This window comes from Lithobates pipiens, unplaced genomic scaffold (assembly GCF_037356315.1).
Source record: "Lithobates pipiens isolate NorthernLeopardFrog02 unplaced genomic scaffold, aLitPip1_a1.2 Scaffold_25, whole genome shotgun sequence".
NCBI lineage: Eukaryota > Metazoa > Chordata > Amphibia > Anura > Ranidae > Lithobates > Lithobates pipiens.
The window spans coordinates 47,561,129-47,585,687 of record NW_027507787.1 but is presented as its reverse complement, the minus strand read 5'-3'; the positions used below and the strand labels follow the sequence as shown (position 1 = coordinate 47,585,687).

Sequence of the window (24,559 nt, the reverse complement as noted above, 5' to 3'; positions counted from 1 at the left end):
ACTTCCCTCCCTAGGTGGCCTGTCACCGCTACACGATATAATAAGAGGGGGAAGGGAGGACCTAACTTTATTGAGCTGGAAGAAGGTAGTCCTGGAGGTTAAAGGTGAGGGGTTAACCTGCAGCGTGCTGACGTGACGACGGACCAGGAAAGGAAAATTACAGTGAGTACCGATAAAAAATTTCCGTTATTCCACTTCAGCCATTATGTTCGATTAAGGCAAGGGTAATGGTATTTATTATTTCCTTTATAACTATCCAGGCCCTAAATCAGCAAGATGTTCCCAATCCATAATGTCCCCTACACCATGCTTCAAAAGATGATGTTTAGTGCAGGCATGTGGTAAAATTTTCCTTCCGATTAGGGAAACATTTTTTGTCAACAATTCAGATATTGTCTTATATGCTCATTTTGATTCGGGTTATGCGTCACATGAACAGGTCTTCTTTCTTTTTTCTGATTAATTGAAATAATTAAATTGGATGTAAATCTTTTTTAAATAAAAATAGCAAATGTGCCTATACTTACCTGCTCTATGCAATAGTTTTGCACAGATCAGCCCCGGTCCTCTTCTTCTGGGGTCCCCCGCCAACCCTCCTCTTCATCGGGTGCCCTCACGGAAAGCTGCTTTCCCTGGGCTCAACCATGCGGGCTCACTCCTTAGTCTTGTTGCTGCATTCATTGACACAGACAGGGAAACTCGCCCCCTGGTCCTGTGTCACAGGATTTCATTGATAGAAGCAGGAGCCAATGACTCCTGCTGCTATCAATCTGTCCAATGAGGAGAGAGACAGTGACTTGAGACACTGAGCTTGTGCACATCACTACTTCGGATCGGGCTCAGGTAAGAAAAGGGAGTCTGGGGGGGGGAGCTGCAACACAGAAGGTTTTTCACCTTAATGATTTTTATCCTAGAATGCATTAAAGAGGAATGCCACCTGCAAAAAAAATATTAAAAGTCAGCAGCTACAAATACTGCAGCTGCTGACTTTTAATAAATGGACACTTACCTGTTCCAGGGTCCACCGATGTCGGCAGCAGATGACGAGCAATCGCTCCTCTCTTGGCTGCCCCCGCCGCCATCCTCTGTCAGGGAATTGGGAAGTGAAGCACTGCACCTTCACTGCCCCGTTCCCTACTGCGCATGCATGAGTCGTGCAGCGCAATGAGACTGCTCCCGCTGTGTCCTGGGAACTGTGTGTTTCCCAGAACACAATGGGGGGGGGCGGAGCATCTGCGGTTAGCTGCGGCTAGCTATTACCGGAAGTGGGTGCAGATACCTGGATTATAAAAGTATCTGCACCCCCCTCCCACCTGAAAGGTGCCAATTGTGGCACCAGAGGGGGGGGGGGTTCCGATGAGCGGAAGTTCCACTTGAGGGTGGAACTCCGCTTTAAGGTTAGAAACATTGAGGCTTTAGAACCACTTTAAGTCCAATTATCTTAGCAAGGACCTGGACTGTTTATAGTCAAATAAGTTCAGGTTAAAGATTAATTGAGCAGATCCTGGAAGTTTGCACAATCACTATATGCCTGCCAGCAACTCCAGGTAGTGAAAACTTTATCAGGTTTTGCACTATCCCCCACTACCAACATCTCTATTGGCATTATGTCATTAAGAACCTAGGCCAATTCCAAGAGGGAGTGGGAAGAGGCAGTCTTCCAGTGACAGGAGATACCAACTCAAGCCACCAATAGGAAGTGTTGTAGAGTACTTTTTTTATTTATTTTGGATACGGGTCTGGGAAATAAAGACAAAGGGGCAATTTCAGTGACAGCCTGAACATCCAAAATGCACTTAGATTTGCATGCAGTAAAAACTTTCTCCCAGAACTGTATAAGCAGGCGGCAACTCCACCATATGTGAAGATAGTTGCCAGCTTCCTCTCCTCAAAACACAGCCAACAGACATTTGAGATGGTTGGATATGTGCCATGAAGGACATCCGGGGTCCTGTACCATAAAGACAGCATCTTATAGCTTTTTTTCTTGGAAAAGGGAATATGTAGAAAGTTTATGAGTAAAGAGGAAACAAGAGACATTTTTTATCAGAGAGGCCTAAAATATACAAGTGTCAAGGAAGTGCCACTTCCCAATGAATATTGGAACAAAAAAGAGGAAGTAGGACAGGACTTCAGAGGCACCAGAGGACACTTAGGACTGGAAACAAAGGTATTAAGTTTAAGAATTTTATTGGTACAAATATTTAAAATTCATGTAAAATTAAAACATGTTGCATACAAGAAAGTAAGTCATACATATCAAGGTCAAACAATTGCATATGATCTCATTCCTCAAGAAAGCAATACTGCAACACAACAATACCCCTACGCGTTTCAACTATAACAGCCTTCTTCGGGGAATTCTTTGTTGAGGAGTTCATTGAATAGTCACTGAAAGACAAATGTCAATCAGAAACACATTTTGAAAAAGTCATGTTCAAACATGTACATCAAACATTGAAAATGTGAGTATATTTTATACAATACAGGTGGAAGAATCATATGTGGACAACAATTTTAGCTCCAAAACATCCAGGAATCAGGAGGCTATTCAAGAGAAGGCAGCCTAGTATGTAAAAATTAAATCAATACCTCATATATAATCACACCCCTATAGGGAGCACAAAGTCCAAAATAGGTGGGGAGAAAAAATATCAAGAAATGTATAGATGAATCCATTAAAGAAATTACTTACCCATTGATCCACACAAATCTAACAAGACCAAAAACATAATGGATAGAGTAGAGTAGAGGGAACTTCGTAGGTCCAATGGTCAGAATTCACTAACTGGGTACATTCAAATAGGAGTATAGGGATTTGGTTGACCCACAAAAAGATCTTGGTTTGGCAAAAAAAAAAAACTGTATAAGATAAAACCACCCCCCGGAAAGAAACCAGGGAGTACCTTTTAGAATGTGGCCTAAATGGAAACAGGTACCTTAAAAAGGTGCTAAATACAGAAATCCATCTTTTTTGACTTACCAGATATAAAATTCTCCTATTAGATAGTGACCATCCTTCATAGGTAACAGGGTGAATGTCCGCTGAACAAGTGGTAGATCTCATCCTGTTTATATATGCTGAATTAGCACTAATTGTCTCCAATCGTTGTCTGAGCATAAACAGCTGGGATAGCCAAGCCTTCATGTGGATTCTGGTTTGCAGGGAAATGTCCTGCCATTAACCATGCATGGCATGTGGTCCAGAAGCCATGGCCTTCCCCCAATCACACACCATGTGATAGCGCGTCATTTGTGGTGGGATGAAACGTCACATCCGGCATGTTTGTATGATGTTAATGCAGTGATTCCAGCACGTCGAACATGATCCACACATCCGACGACACAGGATGTGACACCAGAAATGGAGATCACAAGAATACCCCAAGACATAGTTCTGAACCAAAGGTGGATTCAGATGGAACCGCAGCTAACCAAGGAAAAGAAATGGTCTCCCACTCCAGGTAAACTGTGTGGGGGCTACCCGTGTCAGAAATCGTCCTATGATCCAGATTGAAGGAACTAATTTGTTTTCCACAAATTACAAACGCAAAAATTATATGAAAAACAAGTTTAAAAATAGAAATGAATTATGTATAATAAATACAAAAAATATATACACATATATACACATCAACGTAACCAAAAAAGTGGGGGGGGGAGGGGAGTAAGGGAGAAGAAGAGTGCCAAGTCTAGAAATACTCCATCAGTCTTGCCCGAAATAAAACCTTCCAAAAAGGGTTAAAGGTCTCTGATTGAAACTCTGGGCCTGCAAGATTGTATTCCTAGCTGTTGGTTTTCTGTATAAATTGCTCTTTAACCACTTGCTTACTGGGCACTTAAACCCCCCTCAGTCCCAGACCAATTTTCAGCTTTCAGCGCTGATGCACTTTGAGTGACAATTACGCGGTCATACAACACTGTACCCAAATTAAATTTTTATCATTTTTTTCCCACAAATAGAGCTTTCTTTTGGTGGTATTTAGTTAGCTCGGAGTTTTATTTTTTGCTAAACAAACAAAAAAAGATGCAAAAAAAAAAAAATCATGTTTTAATAGTTTGTTATAAAATTTTGCAAACGGGTCATTTTTCTCCTTCATTGAAGTGCGCTGATTAGGCGGCACTGATAGGCTGCATTGGTGGGCACTGATGGGCTGCATTGGTGGGCACTGATGGGCTGCATTGGTGGGCACTGATAGGCATAGTTAAGGCGGCACTAATAGGCACAGATAAGGCGGCACCGATGGGCACAGATAAGGCGGCACTGATGGGCAAAGATGGGCACAGATAAGATGGCACGGATGGGTGGCACGGATAAGTGGCACGGATGGGTGGCACGGATGGGCACTGATAGGTACCACAGATAGATGGGACTGATGGGCACTGATAGGTGGCACTGATAGGTGGCTCTGATAGGTGGCACTGCTGGGCACTGATGGGCGGCACTGCTGGGCATTGATGGGCGGCACTGGGGTGCAGCACCTTTGAGGCAGATTGGGTGGCACTGTGGGTGGCACTGTGGGGTGGCACTGTGGGTGGCACTGTGGGTGGCACTGTGGGCACTATGGGCACTGACAGGGGGCACTGACGGGGGGCACTTACTTTTTCTTTTATTTTACTTCAGGATGGCACTGCGGGAGGCAGGTGGGCACAGGCAGGTGGCAGGTGGTCCCTTGTATTGATGGCCGTGATCGGGACTGATGTCCCGATCACGGCCGCCGGTGATCGGCTTTTTTTTTCTCTCCTCGCGCTGTCAGCGCGAGGAGGAACAATAGCCGATTACCGGCTCCGTTCTATCACATGATCAGCTGTCATTGGCTGACAGCTGATCACGTGATAAGGGGTCAGGATCGACCCCTTACACGGATCGGTGATCAGGCGAGTCTCACGGACTCGCCGATCACAGAGCGCGCCGCGCGCGCCCCTCAGGGGGCGCGCAGGCCGCTCGTAACCAGGACGACGTCAATAGACGTAGTCCTGGAAATGTAGGTCCGCGTTAATGCCGTCATTTGGCAATAGCGCGGATCTGAAGTGGTTAAAGATCGATTGATCGATTGTCATCAATCTCAACCAACACATCCAAAAAAAGTGACCTTATGGCAATCATAGGACATGGTAAGGATAAGATTATTGATGTTCATATTTGTAAGGCATTCAAGTAACAGGTCCACAGGACCATCCCAGACCAAAGAAATGTCGTCAAGTAAAGATACAGGACAAATACAGGACAAATAGGTTGTCGTAGGATGGGGCACAACAAGTCCCCATCGCTATGCCTTGCACCTGGCGGAAGTTGGAGCTATTAAAGACAAACATAATACGTCTCAAAATAAAATCCAGGATGTGCAATACCAAATCAAACAGAGCTTTGGGGTGTTAAATGCTCTGATCAAAAAGGTTTTTACAACACGTGCAACATTGGAATGTGGAATAGAACAATAAAGACTTTACACATCAATGGTTATCAATAAGGCACTAGACGGAACATTCAGATCCTCAATTAGCTGAAAAAAATGGATTGTGTCTTTGGCATACGATGACAAACTTATAACAAATGGTTGCAGAAAAGTGTCGACCCACTTGCTGGCATTTTCTGTGAGCTTTGAATTGCCAGAAATAATAGGTCTGCCCAGGGGATTCTTTTTTGACTTACGAATCTTGGGTAGTGGATACATTTTGATTTTTCACATGAACAGGTCTTCTTTCTTTTTTACTGGAAGGGCACCTTCAAAATAACACCTCTATTTTCACCTGATTAATTGAAATAAATAAAGTGGTTGTAAATCTTTTTTAAATAAAAATAGCAAACATGCCTATACTTACCTGCTCTATGCAATTGTTTGCAAAGATCAGCCCGATCCTCTACCAATAAAATTCTTAAACTTAATACCATTGCCTCCATTCCTAAGTGTCCTCTGGTGCCTCCAAAGTCCCGTCCTACTTCCTCTTTTTTGTTTAAAGAGAAAACAATTTTTCCAATTGTCTTCTGAAAACGCAGAACCTAGGTAGGTCTTCCACTTAGCAGCAAAGGGAGAATCCATGGTGGAAGTCCCATCTCTCAACATGCTATACAATGTAGACAGGTAGTTCAGGGACAGTATCCTACAAGAGAAGCTTACTTGGGGCCAATCAATACGAGACAGGCCTGCAACTGTGGTTGCATGACCCTCCGGGCCAAAGAGGGGGTTGTCAAAGATGAGTTCTGTGACTCAGGGCTCACGGGACTATGGCTCTGCCCCATATGAGGAAATGGAGTACTGTCAAAAAGAAGAGGAAGGTAGAAAGTGGGTGATAGTAAGGAGGTATCCAGGGAAAGGATCGAAGGTCAAGTGGGGATAGGTCTTGTTTGAGTTGCTTCTCCCGCTTGTCTCTTCTATGATGAAACCAGTCAACCACTCAATTAAGTAGTGATGCTCTGTGATAGAGTTCCCCTGTTGGTTTAGGTTTAGTAAGGACTGTTAACTTCAGATGAGGGCGAGGAGAAAGTTATATGAAATGTAGTATCTGTGACTGCAGCTGACGATAAAGGTCACACCATTCCTCAAAAATAGTAAGCAGCACAATTACCCTTCCCATCCATTCCCCAGCGATCTAAACTCCCTTTCTCTTCCCCCAGAGAAAACCAGGGAAATCCTTCCAATGGTGTTATAGGGGATATTGGGGGGGGGGGGAACTTTCCCGTACTACTCATTCTATCTCAGATGGATAGTGTTGTCTTCGTCAACGGTGATTCATATTCTGACAACTCCCTATAAGAAAGGGGGCTCTGGCCAAGTTCCTACCTTCTAATGTTTTCTCCAAGGGCACCCAAATTTTACCAGCAGAGTCATGGCACCAGTTTATTATACGACCCAGGGCCATGGCTCTGTATTAAAACGATATGTCCGGGAGTCCCACCCCCCCCCCTTCCGTTTTGGTCTCCTCAAAATCTCATGTGCCAACCTGGGATGTTTATCTCCCCACACGAAGGTCATAAAAGCCCTTTTTATTTGTTTAACAAATATCTGTGGGAGTGTTATGGATACGGTATGTAAAGCGTAAATAAGCCTGGGAATTACACTCACTTTAAGCGCGTTACATGATTAGTAAGGTTGAATAAAGACACCAGTTCATCCTGAGTGTGTGAGTGTCTACAATTGTCCGCATCCCTGTACATTGTACATCGCACACTCACATCGGTCTCTACCCTCAAGGAGCCCACAATTCAAGGACCCCATTCATATACTAGGGCCAATTTTGAACAGAAGCCAATTAACCTACCAGCATGTCTTTGGAGTGTGGGAGGAAACCAGAGTACCCGGAGGAAACCCACGCAGGCACGTAGTGTCACGGTTGGGATTCGAACCAACGACCCTTTTTACTGCTAAGCGAGAGTGCTACCCGCTACAAAACTGTGCCGCCACCTGCCAGACCATGTCAGAGTATGACTTCTCCACTTTTGCAAATCTTTTATTATGGATACCATCAAGGATCAATAGTTTAGATCATATAGTCGCTTTATATCTGAAAACATATGAATCCCTAAATAGAATATAGAATCAAGGCCTTCATCTTCATCCTCAAAGGCACATGGCTCGGCATCAACACCGATTTCTCAATATTTATTTTAAAATTAGATATGAGGCCAAACCTGTCTATTTCCAACATCAGTTCCATCAAAGACTCTTGAGGAGAGGACAGGTGCAACAGTAGATCATCTGCGTAAGCTGAGATCTTATGTTCTGTTGATCCAATACAAATCCCCTTCATCTTCCTATTTCCCCTAATCGTGCACAAAAAGAGCTCCAGCACCATAGCAAATAACAATGTGGACAGTGGGCATCCCTGCCTAGTCCCATTTCGTATCTCAAAATAATCTGATAGTCTACCATTAACTTTAACCCCATGCTCTAGGATCTGCATACAGTGCACTCAACCATCCCATCATCCTCTCTCTCAGACCCATCTCCCTCAAAACTCCGACCATAAACTCCCATCCCACCTTATGGAATGCTTTTTCAGCATCCATTGAAATTATTCGGGGTCTGGATTGGTCCATTATGCATCCAATGCAATACCTGCAGGGCACGAATATTATTATCTCTAGCCTCTTGGCTCTTAATAAACCTTGTTTGATATGGGTGAATCAATTTGACTATATGTTCTTGTAACCTTAGGGCCAGAATTTTATCTAGGAGCTTAGTGTCAGAGTTAAGGAGTAAGATGGGTCGGTAGCTGGCACAGCACTGAGGGTCTTTCCCTACCTTCGGGAGAAAGAACTCTCTGAGAATCTGAAAAAAAAATTGGTGCTCTACATAAAGATGACCTAAGCTATGAGAAGATTGCCAAGACCCTGAAACTGAGCTGCAGCACAGTGGCCAAGACCATACAGCAGTTTAACAGGACAGGTTCCACTCAGAACAGGACTCGCCATGGTCAACCATAGAAGCTGAGTGCACATGCTGAGCATCATATCCAGAGGTTGTCTTTGGGAAATAGATGTATCAGTGCTGCCAGCATTACTGCAGAGATTGAAGGAGTGGGGGGTCAGCCTGTCAGTGCTCAGACTATATGCCGCACGCTGCATGAACAATGCGTCTGCATGGCTTTTGTCTCAGAAAGAAGCCTCTTCTAAAGATGATGCACAAGAAAGCCCGCAAACTGTGGTCTGATGAGACTAAGATACATTTATTTGGTTCAGATAGTGTCAAGCGTGTGTGGCAGCAACCAGGTGAGGAGTACAAAGACAAGTGTGTATTGCCTACAGTCAAGTGTCATGGTCTAGGGCTGCATGAGTGCTGCCAGCACTGGGGAGCTACAGCTCATTGAGGGAACCATCAATGCCAACATGTACTGTGACATAATGAGGCAAAGCATTATCCCCTCCCTTCTGGGCCGTAGGGGAGTGTTCCAAAATGATAAGGACCCCAAACACACTTTCAAGATGACCACTGCCTTGCTAAAGAAGCTGAGAGTAAAAGTGAAAGACTGGCCAAGCATGTCTCCAGACCTAAACTCTATTGAGCATCTGTGGGGCATCCTCAAATGAAAGGTGGAGGAGCGCAAGGTCTCTAACATCCACCAGCTCTGTGATCTCATCATGTGGCAACCTGTGAATCTCTGGTGAACTTCATGCCCAAGAGAGTTGAGGCAGTGCTGGAAAATAATGGTGGCCACACAAAATATTGACACTTTGGGCCCAATTTGGACATTTTCACTTAGGCATGTACTCACTTTTGTCACCAGCGGTTTAGACATTAATGGCTGTGTGTTGAGTTATTTTGAGGGGACAGCAAATTTACACTGTTAAGCCGCGTACACATGTAGCGGTATGTCCGACGTACTTAGTCTGGCGGACCTTCCGCCAGACTGTCCGTCGGACTTCCCGAACGGGCTACTTGCCCACACACGGCACTTTTTGAGCGGACTAATACGGCGTACTAAGTCCGCCGTACTATCCGCCCTACTTTTGAAATGAACGGACTCTCCCACACACGTAGAGGAAAGTCCGCTCATTTCGAGCGCGTCTCCAGGTAGGCGGGGCCCGCGAAGGAGACGTCGCTGGCCCCGCCGCCTGGTATGGACTTAAAGGGGAACCCCAACGCCGAAAAAAATCGGCGTGGGGGTTCCCCCCAAGTCCACAAAAGACCCTTGTCTGAGCACGCTACCCGGCCGACCAGGAAAGGGGGGCGAGCGAGCGAGCGCCCCCCCCCTCCTGAGCCGTACCAGGCCGCGTGCTCTCAACATGGGGGTGCCTTGGGGAAGGGGGGGCCGCGCGGCCCCCCCACCCCAAAGCACCTTGTCCCCATGTTGATGAGGACAAGGGCCTCTTCCCGACAACCCTGGCCGTTGGTTGTCGGGGTCTGCGGGCGGGGGGCTTATCGGAATCCAGGAGCCCCCTTTAATAAGGGGGCCCCCGGATACCGGCCCCCCACCCTATGTGAATGAGTATGGGGTACAATGAGCCCCTACCCATTCACCTGTAAAATAAAAGTACAAAAAAAACACAACACACGAGATAAAATACTTTATTGCACAGCTCCGGGGGTCTTCCGTCTTCGGGGGTCTTCTCGCCGGACTCCTCCGCTATCTTCTTGTAGCTCTTTTGCTAGCGGAGGAGTCCGGCTTTCTTCCTCGCCGCCGGCCTCTTCTTCTGACTTCGGGGGTCTTGTCCCCCTCTTCGGTTCTTCTGCCAGGCCACCGCGCCTTCTTATAGCTCTTTTACAGGCGGTGGCCCGGTCTTCTGTCGCCGCCGCCGCCTTCCGTTCTTCTTCTTCTTTTCCTTCTTCTCCAGGAGATGTTGACTCAACGATCTCTCCGGCCGCAATGCCAGGGACGCGCTGCGCTGCCACTTATATAGGGACAAGGGGCGGTGTCACATGGCTTTATGTCACATGGGTTGGTCACATGGGTTGATGTCACATGGGGACTGTGACATCGTAAGGGGCGGGGTCACCATGTGACACCAACCCATGTGTCCCTATATAAGTGGCCGCGCAGCACGTCCCTGGCATTGCGGCCGGAGAGATCGTCGAGTCAACATCTCCTGGAGAAGAAGGAGAAGAAGAAGAAGAACGGAAGGCGGCGGCGGCGACAGAAGACCGGGCTGCCGCCTGTAAAAGAGCTATAAGAAGGCGTGGTGGCCCGGCAGAAGCACCGAAGAGGGGGACAAGACCCCCGAAGTCTGAAGAAGAGGCCGGCGGCGAGGAGGAAAGCCGGACTCCTCCGCTAGTAAAAGAGCTACAAGAAGATAGCGGAGGAGTCCAGCGAGAAGACCCCCGAAGACGGAAGACCCCCGGAGCTGTGCAATAAAGTATTTTATCTCGTGTGTTGTGTTTTTTTTGTACTTTTATTTTACAGGTGAATGGGTAGGGGTACATTGTACCCCATACTCATTCACATAGGGTGGGGGGCCGGTATCCGGGGGCCCCCTTATTAAAGGGGGCTCCCGGATTCCGATAAGCCCCCCGCCCGCAGACCCCGACAACCAACGGCCAGGGTACGGCTCAGGAGGGGGGCGCTCGCTCGCTCGCCCCCCCTTTCCTGGCCGGCCGGGTAGCGTGCTCAGACAAGGGTCTGTTGTGGACTTGGGGGGGACCCCACGCCGATTTTTTTTTGGCGTTGGGGTTCCCCTTTAAGTCCATACCAGGCGGCGGGGCCAGCGACGTCTCCTTCGCGGGCCCCGCCTACCTGGAGACCCGCTCGAAATGAGCAGACTTTTCTCCGGGCGGGAAAAGTCTGCTCATTTCAAAAGTACGGCGGACTGGCACACACACGGCCGGATTGTCCGCCAAAATGCGAGTCCGGCGGGAAGATTGGTGTGCAACACGGCATTCTAAGTCCGCCGTACTTTCGGGTCAAAAAAGTATGCCGGAGGCTACACACGGGGGGATTGTTTGGCGGACTTGAGTTTGCCGGACTTTTCCACCGGATTGTTTGAACGTGTGTACGCGGCATTATACAAGCTGTACACTCACTACTTTACATTGTAGCAGTGTCATTTCTTCAGTGTCCTCTCATGAAAAGATATAATAAAATATTTAAAAAAATGCAAGGGGTGCACTCACTTATGTGAGCTACTGTATATAGAGTGAAGGAGTCAGGAGTAAAGACGCGCATAGATTCCCATAGATGAACCCTTTTTTTTTAGCCAGTGGGCTAAAAACAAAAACGAGTCTCCTCCTCTGTCAGAATACACTGATCAACAGAAATCAACAAAAGCTTTCCAACATTTCTGCTCAACATAAGTCGATGTAAACAGCCAGAGATGGACCGAAATTTGGCCAGGCCCTGCTGAAGAAGATGCTATTCATTTTATAGGCCCTGAGATATATTTGCGCAAATGTTTATCAAAACAATATTTTTGCTAAAAAAAAAAAAACTAAAATCATTATTAGCAGACACATACACAACAAAACATACAAAATTCCTGCTAAATTTCTATAAACGCCTCATTTACATGAGATGCACTAAAGTGTATGACGGTGCAAGGAAGTGCTTGTCCTCACAAGAATGCACAGGTGTTCCATGCATGTGGCTACATGGACACAGCCGCTGCTCCCAATCTGACATACATGTGGGTGCATAGTCTTGAACACAGTGACAGTGTGAGTTCAGAGGCATGCACCTACACCCATACAGATGTCAAATTGACATTAATTAGACTGCCTGCATGGGGATGCATGGAACACCTACGTGGAACAACAGGTCCAGCACTGCTGGCAAAATAGGATGGAATACTCCTGATGTGCAATGTGTGGGAGTGCACAATGGGCCCCCTTGCCTCAGGGCCCGTGTGCTCTGCAAGCAATTGCACACATGATGATACACCACTGGATAAAGGATAAATTAGCATTTTACAAAAAAAATTATTTTGCAGGTTAAAACATGTGCATTTTTAAAAAAAGGGGCCTGCAAAGTCTTGCACCTTCAATCAAGGAATCGTGGGTGCAACTTCAGGCTCCTGCTAACTCTCCCTTCAGTTTTCAGCCTGTACCTCTGTACGGACTGTCAGTTTGCAAGCTGGAGTGCGTGTGAATGGATTATAAGCGTGCTGATCAGCACACTCGCAGCCCATTCCAACTACAAGTCCATCTGGAAGACGGGACTTGTAGTTTTCTCATTTACAGATTCATGTGAATGAATGATGTGGCTGTTCAGGCGCAGCTGATTTTAAAATGTGACAGAGGGTGCAGGTTGCTGAACATGTTACATGTCACACGCTAAATATGGGTGTAACATGTTCAGAAGGCAAACTTAGCCTTTAATGTTTCCACAGCCATTTCCAGCAGTGCCGAATCAATTAAAATATGTCTAAACTTTAACAAAAAAAACTTTAACAATAAGAAAATTACTGTAATTAAAAAAGATTGCATTATTTTGCAATTACAAAAATACTGTTTTGCCCCTTAGTTTGTTAACTGCAGTGCGGGTAAGAATCACATGCGATCTCTGAGATTGCGCTAGTGTGAACCTGTGCTGAATGTTCCAGTGAACTTTTGGCACAGCTGCTTGTATTCCAACTCAGGGTGTGCAGTAATTGTGATTGCTGGTGAACTGAGTAAGCATTGTCACCCCAGGACGAGAAGCATCTATGGATTCACCTTGCTGGTACTGTACATTTTAATTGAAAGCAATACATTGGAATTTACAGGTTCATGTTTAACAACATATTTAGTTTAACCAGTTCCCAACCAAGCTATAGACGAAAGACGGCTACAGCGTGGGCTTAATTTGCCAGGAGAGCGTCCATGGACATCCTTCTGTGATCGCCCTGTGATCGCTGGGGGTAAAGGGCCAATCACAGCGGCCCTTTACCACATGATCAGCTGTGTCAAAAGACATATAGAAAAAAAACACATATAAAACAGCGCTAACTCTAAGTCAATACCATTAATAAAAGAGCCGTATATTTGTATCTCAAAAAGAGTATATTCCCGTAGGTTAGAATAAAGACTCAATAAGTGAATAACTGGCTGACAATGTCATTGCGTGCGAGGCTGCCTTATTTACTGTGGACTGAGGACCCACAATCTGTAATAAAAGAGGTGGGGGGGGGGGTGAGAAAGGCATAATAAAGGCAGGCATAATGTAGCACAGTTTATTGGAAAAATTACTAAAAAACTTTGATGGCACTCAAATGGTGGTTGGGGCGACAGTGGGCGGCCACAGATGGGAGACACCGCGACAGTGCAGCAGGAGCCTCGGTCTGTATCTGGGAGAGGAGAATGTAACAGCTGTCCTGGGGAAACCTGCAGAGCAAGGTGTCCGTCCAGTGGGAGCCACAGTTCCAATAAACTGTGCTACATTATGTCTGTCTGGTTCCTTTCTCTCCCCCCTCTTTTGTGTCCAATGAAACCTGATCTTGATGTAAACACAAGGAGGTTATCGGCATTCCTTTCTTCAAACTGATAGCGTGAATAAAGGAGAGGCGATAACTGGCTTGTGTTAAAGGGACATCTACACTGATAATCAGGGCATTAATTATCAGTGTCCTGATTATCAGTACAGTCCCAACAGCGCCCCCCAGTGCTGCCAATCAGTGCCCACCAGTGTTTCCAATCAGTGCCTCCTCATCAGTGTCACCTATCAATGCTGCCTATCAGTGCTGCCAATCAGTGCCTCCTCATCATTTTCAACTATCAGTGCTGCCTACCAGTGCCACCTAACAGTGCAGCCTGATCAGTGCCTCCTCATCAGTGCCCACCGGTGCCGCCTCATCAGTGCCATCTATTAGTGCCACCTCATCAGTGCAGCCTATCAGCTCCGTCTCATCAGTGCAGCCTCATCAGCGCACATCAGTGAAGGAGAAAAATTACCCGTTTGTGAAATTTAATAACAAACTATGAAAAAATTTAGTTTTTTTCAAAATTATCAGTCTTTTTTTGTTTGTTTATCAAAAAATAAAAATCCAGTCGTGATTAAATACCACCAAAAGAAAGCTCTATTTGTGTGAAAGAAATGATAAAAATGTCATATGGGTACAGTGTTGCATGACTGTGCAATTGTCATTCAAAATGTGATAGCGCCCAAAGCTGATTGGCCTGGGCAGGAAGGGGTGAAAGCACCTGGTATTGAAGTGGTTAAAGTGAAAATAAAGAATTTTCTGTGCTACTGCATGTTCAGATGTACCTAAAACAACAAAAGGTCAAAGTTATTTCTAAATAAATGAAATAACACCCTGTTGCAGCTAGACACTGCTCTGTTTTCCCACACCAATGATATATAATGATATTAATTTAAACATTTGGGATTAGACTTTAAACTTTCATAGATGAAATGTTCCTGCTGCTGGCCATATAGTCTAAGTACATTTGATGACTTGACAAATGTCGTTTGAAAGTGCTCCAGAATTTTGTTTGCTTTTAACATTCGATTTTGGAGTGAATGGACTTTCCTGAACAAAAACCACACACAGTTAGAAATTGATTCGCAAAAGAAAAAGTTTCTCCTTCAAAATTTTTTCACCACCTTTTCCATCACTTTAATTTAGTCCCAGTAATAATTTCAAAATTGAACAAATGTTCTTAAAATCTAAAACCCAATTCTACTAGTGTATAGCCAGTTTTAAGTCTTCTCTGGAATGCCCATGATAAGCTCCTACAAATACATTATCAGAAAAAAAAATCTTCCATTACATTCATTTTATTTCATGTTATAAAAGTCCTTATAAAATTCCCTGGATGTGGTACAGAGATTACATGCTCTGAACATTAGCTGAAAAGATTGCTGTGTTTCTCTTTGCTGTATGTTTTATGCAAATCTAACCTTGTATTGCCATTGTGGCCATGTATTTCAGATTGTTTATTTTCTATTCTTGCTACTCCAATCTATATACAGTATATAAACTATATGTCATATATGCACATTTTTATATAACTGTATGCAAACAAAATAATAGTATTTTCATGTCTAGTATAATGATAAAATAACCTTTTTTAAACTAAAAGAAGTCTTTTATTGAAACAACATATAAAGATACAGAAGGTATTCACATCAGAAGAGTACCACATACAGTACATTACAGTATGGCGATGCAATATCCCAACATTATCCCTACTGTGCCCAATCACCTACACAGTAAATTTTTATTATCAACATATACCCCTGCCCAGCCAATAGCACACTCGTATCTACAACCCACATGAAATTGCATTCACAAGATTCTATCTAAAATTAGATCAACAGGTGATAAACCAGGCGCGTCCAACCAGGGTGACCACACGACCTAGAATTTGTGCGGGCATCCCCTATGCTGGAAAAGATATCTTTGTAGATGTAATGTATCCCCAATTGCTGCCACCCATTCTTTTCAAGAGGGAGCGTCAGCTGACTTTCAGTGTCAGAGAATTTGTTTCTTGGCCTGGAAAAAAGCCAGAGTCAGCATCTGTTTTGTGACGTCCTCTACCTGCAGATCAGCCAAGATTCCCAAAAGAAAGGGTTTAGGGTCTCATTTAGTAGTGACCTGGAATACCCTATTTAGGGACTATCCAGGACTTTCCCCCAATAGATGTGCAGTTTGGGACATCTCCACAGTAAATGGATGAGGTCGCCGTGGTCCCTTGAATATCTAGCACAAATAGAATCCTCTCTCATCCCCATTTTAAAGAGTCTAGCTGGGATAAGGTGAGCCCGGAGAAGGATGTACAATTGTGATAATCATTGAGTAATGTTAAGTGAGCACATTTGAACGCCCTGTAGTGTCTCCTCCCAATGTTACTCCTCAAATGCCTCCACATCACGCTCCCATCTAGCCTCAGCCTTTGAAGGAAAATCCCTAAAAAAAATTAGCAACAGCATATCGTAGGATCGAGATGTGAAGCCCTTATAGACCTCCACCTCAGGCATATAATTAAAAATTGGTGTCAAGGACAGTACCTATGGTTCAGAGCCATTTTGCACTTTAATCGCATGCCACAGCTGGATATAATAAAAATACATATTCTGTAGGAGCTGTAATTTGGATTGCAGCATAGGGAAAGGACACAATTTACCATTTTCAAAGATATGTGATAGATGCGTAATATCATAGAGTCGCCATCTGGCCCCATATTGCAACAATTTCAGCTCCTCATAGTAATAATCTCATATCGGGCTATACAGTATGTGGTAAAACCTGTAACCTTTGCATTTGCTTCACTTTATTCCAGATCTTCTGCATGAGAGCATAAATGGGGAAAAGCTTATTAGGTTTGCATTACAACAGAGCCTCCAGTCCCATTGCTACATCCTCCACCCCTGTCACATGGTGTAAAATATGAATAGTTGCCTCAGGGCTGCTGTTGGCTGGGGGCATGGCTCTAGCAATACGCTGTAGCTGGGCTGCCACGTAATGTAGCCAAGGGTTGGGCAATGCCAGACCACCACCCACCCCCCCCCCCCCCCCCGACCTCTGAAGTTGTTCTAACTTGATTCTCTGGGTTTAGTGTACCAAATAACAGCACGGAAGGCAGAGTTGATAACTCAAAACATCTTAAGGGGAATAACCATTGGAGAGTTATGCAGTATGTAGAGTAGCTGTGGCATAAAGATCATCTTTATAAGGTTAGTTCTCCCTACCACCGACAACTTAATTTTGGTCCATACTTTGACCTTTTCCGCATACGTATAAGATGAGGTGACAGGTTTAGGAATACATAATCAAGGGGTCTTGGGGTAACGTTAATGCCTAGGTATTTGAATTTCAAAGCTACCGGAATGTTATGGAGGGCAGGTCCTGAGTCACCCGAGCACAATGGCAGATTTTCACCAATTTATATGAAGACCAGAGTAATTCCCAAAACTAGTTATAAAAGATATGGCTTCTTGTAAGGATGTGTTGGTGTCCCCCCAGAAAAAAGCATAGTGTCATCTGCGTAAAGTATAATCTTATCTTGCCTTTCCCCATACTGAAAGCCCTGGATAGAGGGGTTGGAACGAATCATAGCTGCTAAGGGCTCTATGGCTATGGCAAAGAGGAGCGGGGACAGCAGACACCCCTGTCAAGTACCCCTACTAAGGGAGAAAGTAGGCAAGAGCTGATCCGCTACTCTGATTGCTGCTTGGGGAGAGTCGTATAGCAAGTGAACCCACAACAAAAATGTCTCACCAAAACCGAATTTCTCCATGGTGGCCCATAGGTATCTCCACTCTATACTGTCGAAGGATTTATGGGTATCAAGTGACAGTAGGGCCTTATCCCCCACATTATCTGCCTTGAACTGAAGGTTAAGGAATAGCCTACGCAAGTTAATTGCCCTTGGTTTTTGAGGGATGAAACCTAGCTGGTCAGAGTGAATGATAGTTGAGATAACCGTATTTAATCACAGGGACAACACCTTAGCTAGAATTGTTATGTTGAACTTCAGGAGAGAGATAGGCCTATAGGACCTCGGGACTAGAGGGTTTTTCCCAGGCTTTAATAATAGGATAATATTCACTTTAGTCATGGACCCAGGGAGACACTGTTTCTGTCTGGCTGCATTAAACACTTTGAGAAGGCAAGAAAGAATATACTCCCTATACTATTTATATACCTGAATGGGAACGAAGACTGGTCACCAGCTGCAGCTCTTTCAAAGTTAAAGGGGCATCCAGAAAGCGTTTATGGGTATCTGACAGACAGGGTAAATCAGGGTAAATCTACCCTCTGTAGAAAATTGCACAAATTGTCCGGGGAGTATTGTTGTTTGGACTGATATAGATCGGAGTAAAACTCCACTAGTTCGGTCAAGATTTGATCCAGAGAGTTAACCACAGACCAGCTCTGTGTGCATATGGCATCTATAGATGGGGACATTTTGTGGGATTGGACAATCCTAGCCAGTAGGATCGATAAACCAGTCTGCTCACCCTCCTCATAGAAGGCCAGTTTGCTAAAATATCATTTTCTCTCCACCCCTGACTTAATAATGCGGACCATAGCATCTTGTGCAGAGATCTATGCCCTTCTAGATGAGTCAGAGGGATCAGCAATAAACTCACCCTCCAATCAACTTACCAGCTGTGCTGCCTGTTCTTTATGTAAATTAGTGGCCTGTTTAATGTTTGCAATCTCTGAGATAAACACACCTCGTAGGAAGGCCTTAAAGACATCCCATGCAATAAGGGGGTTCTGGTGATCAGCATGAATGCACCTGAACTCAGATATTTGAGAGGCTATAGAGGCAGGGGAGGGGATAAGGTGCAACCAAAAAGCATTAAGCTTCCAAGGAGCTTTTGGCAGAGATGTATGGGGTCTGACTCTTAAAAGGGAGTGGTCTGAGACACCTCTCGGGGCATATGTTACATCCTGTATTAGATATGAGGCCGGTAGGGTACAAAAACAGAGATCAATCTGTGACAATGAACAATGAGTTTTAGAAAAGCGAGAGAATTCCCTCTGTCCGGGGTTCCTACTACACCAGGGGTCTAACCATCCTACCTCATCAGCAAATTTCAAAAGTGCTGTACAGTAAGCACCCACCACTCCCAGGACATGCTGGGGGGGTGTATATATAGTCTCCGATCCAAGTAGCAGTTAAGGTCTCTGACTATAAATAGGGGATCTCAGGGTTACCCAGCTTATAAGTCAATATAACCCTTAATAGTGCAGAGTTAAACGGAGGTGGTAAATACACACATGCTAAAATACATTTGACATGAAAAATATGACAAAGTACAATTGCATATTGGCCCTATGTATGCACTTTCTTATTGTATACCCGGAAGTCCAGTGTGTGGTGGACCATCACACTCACCTCCTGTGACTAAGAGGTGGAGTGAAAAGCCCACCTAACCCAGGAGTAACCCAGGAACGACAGTGTGTCCAAGCTGAGATGAGTCTCCTGAAGAACACATATAGCAGGTAAATGTTTCCGTATTATTTGAAAATACCATAGAACGCTTAAGAGGGTTGTGAAGTCCTCTAATATTCCATGAGATAATGGGCACAGCAGCCATCCTGTGGGAATGGGTAATGGTTCAATAAAGCGTGAAGAAAGGGCCTAACTAGGTCTGCAGGCCCCATATCTCCACTGGGAGATAGAATCAAATAAAAGTAGTGGAGAAGGATCTGATTTTGGTAGATTATAAGCTCAATAATAGCATGCAATGCCAAGCTGCGGTTTCCAAAGCGAGCAAAGTCCTTTCTTGTATTAAAAGAGGTATGGACTCCAGAGAGAGAGAGTTTCCCCTGTTCAAATCATTAGTAAGACCTCATCTGAAATATGCAGTTCAGTTTTGGGCACCCGTTCTCAAAAAGGATATCAGGGAACTGGAGAGAGTGCAGAGAAGGGCAACCAAACTGATAAGAGGCATGGAGGAACTCAGCTATGAGGAAAGATTAGAGGAACTGAATTTATTCACTCTTGAGAAGAGGAGAATACGGGGGGATAGGATCAACATGTTCAAATATATAAGGGGTCCATATAGTGAACTTGGTGTTGTGTTATTCACTTTAGGGTCAACACAGAGGACAAGGGGGCACTCTTTATGTTTAGAGGAAAAGAGATTTCCTCTCCAAATACAGAAAGGTTTCTTCACAGTAAGAGCTGTGAAAATGTAGTATAGACTCCCTCCAGAGGTGGTTCTTGCTAGCTCAGTAGATTGCTTTAAGAAAGGCCTGGATACTTTCCTAAATGTACATAATATAACGGGGTACTAACATTTATAGGTAAAGTTGATCCAAGGAAAATTCGATTGCCTCTTGGGGGATCAGGAAGGAATTTTTTCCCCTTTTGTAGAAAATTGGAGCATGCTCTGCTGGGGTTTTTTTCAACTGTGGGTATAGAATTGGGTATATTGGATTGTACGATATTTTTATATTTTTTTTATGGTTGAACTAGATGGACTTTTGTCTTTTTTTCAACCTGACTAACTATGTAACTATGTAATGTCGCTCCACAGAGGCCTCTGAGGCACGAATGGCATTGTATGGAAAGCCCAGGTCTCAATCCAGGTTATAAATGAGGTAGTCACACCATGAATCAGAAACAGAGTAACCTGAATCATAACTAGGGAGGACAACAGGTCTCTCCATGCAAAAAGCCCCTGGCAAGAAGCCAGCCAGGCCAGTTTAACCACTTAAGGACCGCCGTATTGCCATTGTACGTCATCACAATGGCACAGGCAGGCACAAGCACGTAGATGTACATGCCTGCCTTCCAGCGGGTGGGGGGTCCGATCGGACCCCCTCCCGATGGATACGGCGGTCCGGTTCGCTCCAGGAGCGATCCATGATGAGGGGATGGCCGTTGGTTTCTGGCCACCCCCTCTGGATCGCTCCTGGCCAATGACAAGCTTCCTCCCACTGTGTATTGTTTACACAGGAAGGAGGAAGTGATGTCATTCTCCTCGGGGCGGTCTTTTTGACCGAACTACGAGGAGAAGTCTAAAAGTAAGTGCACCAAAACACTACACTGACACATAGGTACACATAGGTACACAAACCCCCCCCCCGATCCCCCCCCGCCCCCCCTCCCCCCCAGTCACAGTGTCACTGATTGCATTGATCATTTCTTTACTGATCACTGCATTCAGTGTCAGTTGTAACAGTTAAAACTGTCAGGGCAGTTAGTGTTAGGTCCAGAGTAGCCCCCTATCACCCCCAATAAAGATTTAACCCCCTGATTGCCCCTAGAGTTAACCCTTTCACCCCCTTTTGCCAGCTACTGTCGCTAGGTAGCTAGTTATTTTTTTAGGTTCACCGGCAGGTTTTTATATCGCTAGGTACCCCGATATACTACCCAATAATGGTTTTAACCCCCTGATTGCCCCTAGTTAACCCTTTCACCCCCTTTTGCCAGTGTCACTAAGCGATCATTTTTCTGATCGCTGCATTAGTGTCGTTACTGTCGCTAGGTAGCTAGTTATTTTTTTAGGTTCACCGCCTGGTTTTTATAGCGCTAGGTACCCCGATATACTACCCAATAATGGTTTTAATCCCCTGATTGCCCCTAGTTAACCCTTTCACCCCCTTTTGCCAGTGTCACTAAGCGATCATTTTTCTGATCGCTGCATTAGTGTCGCTACTATCGCTAGGTAGCTAGTTATTTTTTTAGGTTCACCGGAAGGTTTTTATATCGCTAGGTACCCCGATATACTACCCAATAATGGTTTTAACCCCCTGATTGACCCTAGTTAACCCTTTCACCCCCTTTTGCCAGTGTCACTAAGCGATCATTTTTCTGATCGCTGCATTAGTGTCGTTACTGTCGCTAGGTAGCTAGTTATTTTTTTAGGTTCACCGCCTGGTTTTTATAGCGCTAGGTACCCCGATATACTACCCAATAATTGTTTTAACCCCCTGATTGCCCCTAGTTAACCCTTTCACCCCCTTTTGCCACTGTCACTAAGCGATAATTTTTCTGATCGCTGCATTAGTGTCGCTAGTGTCGCTAGGTAGCTAGTTATTTTTTTAGGTTCACCGCCAGGTTTTTATAGCGCTAGGTACCCCGATATTCTACCCAATAATGGTTTTAACCCCCTGATTGCCCCTAGTTAACCCTTTCACCCCCTTTTGCCAGTGTCACTAAGCGATCATTTTTCTGATCGCTGCATTAGTGTCGCTAGTGTCGCTAGGTAGCTATTTTTTTTTTTAGGTTCACCGCCAGGTTTTTATAGCGCTAGGTACCCCGATATACTACCCAATAATGGTTTAACCCCCTGATTGCCCCTAGTTAACCCTTTCACCCCCTTTTGCCAGTGTCACTAAGCGATAGTTTTTCTGATCGCTGCATTAGTGTCGCTACTGTCGCTAGGTAGCTAGTTATTTTTTTAGGTTCACCGGCAGGTTTTTATATCGCTAGGTACCCCGATATACTACCCAATAATGGTTTTAACCCCCTGATTGCCCCTAGTTAACCCTTTCACCCCCTTTTGCCAGTGTCACTAAGCGATCATTTTTCTGATCGCTGCATTAGTGTCGTTACTGTCGCTTGGTAGCTAGTTATTTTTTTAGGTTCACCGCCTGGTTTTTATAGCGCCAGGTACCCCGATATACTACCCAATAATGGTTTTAACCCCCTGATTGCCCCTAGTTAACCCTTTCACCCCCTTTTGCCAGTGTCACTAAGCGATCATTTTTCTGATCGCTGCATTAGTGTCGCTACTGTCGCTAGGTAGCTAGTTATTTTTTTAGGTTCACCGCCAGGTTTTTAGAGCGCTAGGTACCCCGATATACTACCCAATAATTGTTTTAACCCCCTGATTGCCCCTAGTTAACCCTTTCACCCCCTTTTGCCACTGTCACTAAGCGATAATTTTTCTGATCGCTGCATTAGTGTCGCTAGTGTCGCTAGGTAGCTAGTTATTTTTTTAGGTTCACCGCCAGGTTTTTATAGCGCTAGGTACCCCGATATACTACCCAATAATGGTTTTAACCCCCTGATTGCCCCTAGTTAACCCTTTCACCCCCTTTTGCCAGTGTCGCTAAGCGATCGTTTTTCTGATCGCTGCATTAGTGTCACTAGTGTCGTTAGGTAGCTAGTTATTTTTTTAGGTTCACCGCCAGGTTTTTATAGCGTTAGGTACCCCCATATACTACCCAATAATGGTTTTAACCCCCTGATTGCCCCTAGTTAACCCTTTCACCAGCGATCACAGTATAAGTGTCACTGGTGACGCTGGTTAGCCAGTTAGTTATTTAGGTTCCCCGTCAGGTTTTTATATAGCGCCAGGGACCCCCATATACTACCTAATAAAAATTTGAACCCCCTGATTGCCCCTAGTTAACCCTTTCACCATTGATCACCGTATAAGTGTTACGAGTGACTCTGGTTAGTTTGCTTTTTATAGCATCAGGGCACCCACCATTTATTACCCAATAAAGGTTTAACCCCCTGATCACCCGGCGGGTGATATCAATTAGGTTTTAGGGTCAGGGTCTGTGTCGCCCCAGGCAGCGCTAGGTTAGTGCCAGTACCGCTAACACCCACACGCAAAGCATAAACCTCCTGTAGTGGTATATAATCTGAACAGATCAATATCTGATCTGATCAGATCTATACTAGCGTCCCCAGCAGTTCAGGGTTCCAAAAAAACGCATTGTTAGCGGGATCAGCCCAGATACCTGCTAGCACCTGCGTTTTGCCCCTCTGCCCAGCCCACCCAAGTGCAGTATCGATCGATCACTGTCACTTACAAAACACTAAACACATAACTGCAGCAATCGCAGAGTCAGGCCTGATCCCTGCGATCGCTAACAGTTTTTTTGGTAGCATTTTATATTTAAATCCGGAAGGCAGTGCTTGGTTTTCGGGGTCGCGTACGTGGCTAGGCTCCCAAAAAGTCCCCCACATGTGGTATCCCCGTACTCGGGAGAAGCAGAATTTATTTTGGGGTGTAATTTGACTTATGCCCATAGCATGTGTGAGCAATATATCATTTAGTGACAACTTTGTGCAAAAAAAAAAAGTTTGTAATATTCCCGCAACTTGTGGCAAAATATAAAATATTCCATGGACTCAACATGCCTCTCAGTAAATAGCTTGGGGTGTCTACTTTCCAAAATGGGGTCATTTTGGGGGGTTTTGTGCTATCTTGGCATTTTATGGCCTTCGAAACTGTGATAGGTAGTGAAGAGTGAAATCAAAAATTTGCACCCTTAGAAATTCTGAAGGTGGTGATTGGTTTTCGGGGTGCCGTGCGCGACTAGACTCCCAAAAAGTCCCACACATGTGGTATCCCCATACTCGGGAGAAGTAGCGGAATATATTTTGGGGTGCAATTTCACATATAACCATGGCATGTGTGAGCAATATATCATTTAGTGACAACTTTTTGTAAAAAAAAAAAAAAATTTTTATTTTTTGTCATTATTCAATCCCTTGGGACAAAAAAAAAATATTCAATGGTCTCAACATGGCCCTCAGCAAATAGCTTGGGGTGTCTACTTTCCAAAATGGGGTCATTTGGGGGGGTTTTGTGCCATCTTGGCATTTTTAGCCTTCAAAACTGTGATAGGTAGTGATAGGTAGTGAGGAGTAAAATAAAAAATGTATGCCCTTAGAAATCCGGAAGGCGGTGCTTGGATTTCGGGGTCCCGTACGTGGCTAGGCTCCCAAAAAGTCCTACACATGTGGTATCCCTGTACTCAGGAGAAGCAGCAGAATGTATTTTGGGG

At 44.8% G+C, this 24,559-nt stretch overlaps 1 protein-coding gene across 1 annotated transcript in view; it reads right to left on the bottom strand.

Moving 5' to 3' along the window:
• Positions 1-2,372: 2,372 nt before the first annotated feature.
• ASCC1 (activating signal cointegrator 1 complex subunit 1) overlaps positions 2,373-24,559 on the bottom strand; it is a 462,103-nt gene continuing 439,916 nt past the window's right edge. The window contains exon 10 of the mRNA XM_077454415.1: positions 2,373-2,391. Within this exon, the coding sequence (XP_077310541.1) occupies positions 2,389-2,391 (3 nt within the window). The 3' untranslated portion in view covers positions 2,373-2,388. The remainder of the gene's footprint in view (positions 2,392-24,559) is intronic.